The sequence below is a fragment of the Salvia splendens genome, unplaced genomic scaffold, assembly GCF_004379255.2.
Source record: "Salvia splendens isolate huo1 unplaced genomic scaffold, SspV2 ctg604, whole genome shotgun sequence".
In the NCBI taxonomy this organism is placed as follows: domain Eukaryota; kingdom Viridiplantae; phylum Streptophyta; class Magnoliopsida; order Lamiales; family Lamiaceae; genus Salvia; species Salvia splendens.
Genome location: NW_024599266.1, coordinates 9,940 through 15,541, shown reverse-complemented (window position 1 = coordinate 15,541; position 5,602 = coordinate 9,940). Strand labels below are relative to the sequence as shown.

The window sequence follows — 5,602 nt, the reverse complement described above, 5'->3', positions numbered from 1 at the left end:
CCATGATTGTAACCTCTTTTGATATGAAATATAGGGATGAGGGACCCACGAACACTCCACCGTGAAGGTGTTAAAAAAAAAAGACTCAACATTGAAAAGAGGACAGAACAATATGCAAAGCAAGCCAACAAGGGTCGGAAATAAGTCATCTTTGAGCCGGGAGATTGGGTTTGGTTGCATATGAGAAAGGAGAGATTTCCTTCGAAAAGAAAGTCCAAGTTGCAGCCAAGAGGAGATGAACCATTCCAAGTGATTGCAAAAGTCAATGATAATGCTTACAAACTAGCACATGAGATAGAAGCTCTCCCTTCTCTCTAGAATTCGTCCACTCCCTCTCCCTCCCCTTTGAGGGAGATGTAATGTGATTGTTGCATCCAACACATGGTGAAGTCCGGCGGTGAGTTGCCGGAGGGGGATGGCGATGCCTTGGAACACACGATGCAGCCCCTCTCCTCACCGGAGTGGAAGTTTCATTCTATTGCACAGTCTAAAACCAAAAGGGTTGGCACGCCTCACCCGGAGAAAGCTCGACAAGCCCTCAAACGAACCGGCCTTGAATCTGGTTCGGAGGTTAGTCTGGTTCGGAGAATGTACTCGGCAATGTTTTTATTGATCTCGGTCCTGTTCCACGGCGTTGGGTGACCCTCAAAATAGGCTTGAGCTTGCGCGATCCCTTCCTCCATTGCTTGGAGATTGGCGTGAATGTTGCCAAAAACCTCCTTGTTCCCAGCCTTAAGGGCCTTTTTGCTCCTAGCAAGCTTAGTTTGGAGATTTAAGAGCCCACTCGCCCCTGTCGGTTGAGCCCAAATATCTTGAACTAGCTGCAAAAAGCCGTCGTGCCGGACCCACATATATTGGAATCGGAAGACACTACCCCTCGAGGGCGGCCTCGGCATCGAACACCTCGCAAGTATCGGACCATGATCCGAGGATACCCTCGGGAGATTAGTCACCCTCGTTGCCTCAAACACATTTGTCCATGCCTCAATGACAAGCAACCAATCCAACCTTTCAAACAGGCCATTTTTAGCCCAAGTGAATTCCGCACCATCAAACCCCGGGTCCAGAAGCCTACAGTCTTCAATGGCTTCGGCAAAATCAATCATCTTTGCTTGCCGATTGGTTTCACTACCAACCTTGTCTTCGTGTGCAAGGATCGTATTAAAGTCCCCTCCAATCAGCCACGGTGTTCCTTCCATCCGGGTTGATATCTCCCTCATTTTATCCCACAGGGGATGTCGCTCCAATATATTGCATTTAGCATATACCACTGAGATGGAAATATAGTTCGCCATGCGGTGCGAAGTTAGCCTTCCATGTAGGACTTGGTCCAAATCCTCCTCAATAATGAAGTTGGCTCCCTCCTCGGCAAATACCCATATCTTGCCGGACATATTTGATCCTTTGAATTTTAATCCCAGCGCCTTAGAGTACCGATCCGGGTCGGGATTAGTAAGTGGCTCCATTATTGCAAGAAACATGACATTATAACACTTAATTAGTCTTTTTAGGACGTTTTGGGTCGGCGCATTAGCGACTCCCCTAGCGTTCCAAAACATGAGGTTGTAAGACACGATTAACAAGGAAGGCTCGTACCCGGAAGGTTTGAAGGCCCTCCTTGGAATATGACGATCTGATGGTCATCCTCCCTCGTGTGCGTGCCGGCATCAATTTGTAACGGGGTGTCCTTGGGTTGTGCACCAACGGTCTTCAAATGACATGCTTACAAGCCTATTTATAGGCTAGAATGGACTCTTGAAAGTCTCACATCATTAGTACAACTTAAGACACTTAAAATGACTCATAATAAAAGAAAAGTAACTCCTAAACCTTTGGTGTAACTCTAGGATATCTAAAGTCACTTGTTTAACATAAAATGTAACTAAAACAGACCCTTCATTTTGGCTGCTCCAACTTGGACGAAAATTCATCATGTATCATCAATTTGGGCCTCCAAAATGTGATATGTAGTGACTCCAAACTTCAAGTCTTGGGCTGCCCACAAACTTGAATAATATTTACCACTTTGCCCAATGTAGAATAGTCTTGTAATTGGGCTTTTATTTCAACAACTAAAAGCAACATGGACTCCTTTATCTTCTTAGCTCTATCTCTTGTAATTGGCCCACTTGAAATGATCAATGGATCCATCTTCTTGTCCTTGTAGATCAGCTTGGTTATGTCTCCATCATTCCCTTCTTCTTCAAGAGGATTCATCCTCGAATCTAATTCACCAACATAAGGAGATATATCAGAAACATTGAAAGTAGCACTTACATTAAACTCACCAGATAAGTCTAGTTTGTAAGCATTATCATTGATTTTTGCAATCACTTGGATAGGTCAATCTCCTCTTGGCTGCAATTGGACTTTCTTTTCGAAGGAAAACTCTCCTTTCTCATATGCAACCAAACCCAATCTCCCGGCTCAAAGATGACTTGTTTCCGACCCTTGTTGGCTTGCTTTGCATATTGTTCTGTCATCTTTTCAATGTTGAGTCTTACCCTTTCATGCAATCTTTTCACCATTTCAGCCTTAGCTTTTCCATCAAGACTTGCACGTTCTTCAATAGGTATTGGAATCAAATCTAGTGGATTCAATGGATTAAAACCATACACAACTTCAAATGGAGAAAAGTTAGTAGCAGAATGAACACTTCGATTATAAGCAAATTCAGCAAAAGGTAAGCATTCCTCCCAGCTTTCAAGTTCTTTTTAGCTAAAGTTCGTAGTAATTGAGACAAAGTCCTATTAACTACTTCAGTTTGTCCATTAGTTTGTGGATGACAAGTAGTAGAAAATAAGAGTTTAGTTCCCAACTTATTCCACAAAGTCCTATTAACTACTTCAGTTTGTCCATCAGCCGACTCACAAATTTAGCATCTCGATCACTCACAATTGATCTAGGAACACCATGCAAATGGACAATTTCTTTAAAGAACAAATCAGCAATATGAGATGCATCTTCAATTTTGTGACATGGAATAAAATGTGCCATTTTTTAAAACCAACTCAAAACCAAGCAACTTAGAACTCAAAGTAGTGATCAAAAGGTACCTCCGAGAAATGCATCAGCCACAATGTTTTCTTTTCCCTTTTTATATTTGATTACATAGGGAAATGATTCAATGAATTCCACCCACTTAATATGTCTCTTGCTAAGCTTACCTTGACCTTTCAAGTACTTGAGAGATTCATGATCCGTATGAATTACAAACTCTCTAGGCCACAAGTAATGCTGCCATGTTTGCAAAGAAGCTCTAACCAAAGCATATAACTCCTTGTCACACGTTGGATAGTTCAATTGAGCTCCTTTCAACTTTTCACTAAAGTAAGCGATTGGCTTTCCATCCTGCAACAAAACAGCTCCTATGCCTACTCCAGATGCATCACATTCAAGCTCAAACTTGTTATCAAAGTTAGGCAAAGAAAGAATTGGTGCAGTTGTAACTTTTTCTTTAAGGAGATTAAAAGCATGCTCTTGTTTTTCTCCCCAATAAAAACAAACATCCTTTTTCACAATTTCATTCAAAGGTGCTGCAATTGTACTAAAATAGCTTTCACCTTCTCCTTTTCCATTTCAATCCCATTAGCACTTATAACAAAACCCAGAAAAACAACTTTTATCCATGTAAAAAGAACACTTTTTGAGATTTGCATACAATGATTCTTTTCATAAGGTATCCAAAACTGCATGCATATGGTTAAGATGTTCATCCACATTTTTGTTATAGACAAGAATATCATCACAATAAACAACCACAAATTTTGCAATGAGTTTTCTCAAAACATGGTGCATCAATCTCATGAAAGTACTTGGTGCATTAGTTAAACCAAAAGGTATTACTAACCACTCATATAGACCAAATTTTGTTTTAAAGGCTATTTTCCATTCGTCTCCTTCTCTAATTCGAATTTGATGATAACCACTTTTCAAATCTATCTTACTAAACACAACAGATCCATGCAATTCATCAAGCATATTATCTAGCCTAGGAATAGGATAGCGATATTTTACCGTGATTTTGTTGATTGCTCGGCAGTCGATGCACATCCTCCATGATCCATCTTTCTTAGAAACAACAATTACCGGAACAGCACATGGACTCATGCTCTGACGGATTTTTCCTTTGTCCAACAACTCTTGCACTTGCCTTTGAATTTCCTTAGTCTCTTCAGGATTGGCTCTATAGGCTGGTCGGTTTTGGTAGAACTGCCCCGGGAACAAGGTCAATTTGGTGTTCAATACCTCTTAATGGAGGTAATCCACTTGATTCTTCCACTGGAAAAATATCTTCGAATTCCTGTAAAAGAGACACAAAAGTACTTGGCAAAGAAGTGGTTAATTCGTTAGTGGTAAACAAAGACTATTTGTACACTAAGATGAAAACACTCTCTTTTCAACTATTGCACTCTTTATTTCTTTTGCTCCCACAAAAAAAATTCTTTTTTTCATTCGGACTTTTTTCACTTGACTCTTTTTCAATGCCCTCACCTTTTTTCTCTCATTCTTACTTTTCTCTCGACTTTTTTTCACTCAACTCTTTTTCAATGCCCTCATTTTTTTTCTCTCAACCTCACGAGCTCTCCCACATAATAGACTTGTTGTTGTGCTTGAAGGTGTAGTGGTTGTGAAATCCATCATAAATCACCCTACGATCAAACTGCCATGGCCTCCCCAAAGAATGTGACTTGCATGCATTGGCACAACATCACAAAGAACATCATCTTTATAATTGCCAATTGAAAACGAAACTAGAACTCGCTTAGTCACTCGAATTTCTCCACATTCATTAAGCTATTGTAGCTTGTATGGATTAGGATGTTTTTCCGTTGTTAAGCTCAACTTTTCCACCATTTCAGAACTTGCAACATTTGCACAACTACCACCATCAATAATCATTATGCAAAGTTTACCTTGGACCAAACACCTTGTGTGGAAGATGTTCTCCCTTTGTTGATCATCGTTTCTGTGTTGCATGTTTAGAGCCCTTCGAACCACCAAAAGTTCTACATGTTCTGGTCCAATCTCCTCCAATTGTTTATCCTCCTCCTCATCATCATCATCTTCATGTTCACTTTTTTTTTTTAATTAAACACCATTACGGTGGAGGGTTCGTGGGTCCCTCATCCCTATATATCAAAAAGGGGGATTACAGAACGTGGCCACACCCGAAAGTGGTGTGCCATAGCAAAGGCAAGAGTAGAAAGCGGTACGACTCCACACGGCTCGGACCCCATCCTACTCCCTTCAAAAGTGCAATTAAACAAAATAGAGGCTCTATGATCTTCCATCTCCTAGTAACCGACTCTAGTATCCGTCCCCATCTAGGGTTCGAATGTTTGGAACACCCATTCGGTCCAATCGGACGAAGTCCATGAGGTCTCTTGGTGCAGAATTATGATCCAACTGTCGACCGCTATCAAGCCTTAGGCCCATTCTCGCAAGGAAATCCGCTGCCTTGTTCCCCTCCCGGTGTATGAAGGTGGCTCGGAATTTAAGTTGGCGCTTGAGCAGGATCAATTGCGCCACTGCTTGCCGAGCTAGAGCCGGCCCCCACCCGCTCCATTGACCAGATTAATGGCTTGCTCGGCATCTGATT

The 5,602-nt window shown here is 41.4% G+C and overlaps 1 protein-coding gene across 1 annotated transcript; it reads right to left on the bottom strand.

Annotated features, from left to right (window-relative positions):
* Positions 1 to 512: 512 nt before the first annotated feature.
* On the bottom strand, positions 513 to 1,466 carry LOC121790738. The gene has a single exon (XM_042188876.1). The coding sequence runs from the start codon at positions 1,464 to 1,466 to the stop codon at positions 513 to 515; it is 954 nt and encodes a 317-aa protein (XP_042044810.1).
* Positions 1,467 to 5,602: the final 4,136 nt, after the last annotated feature.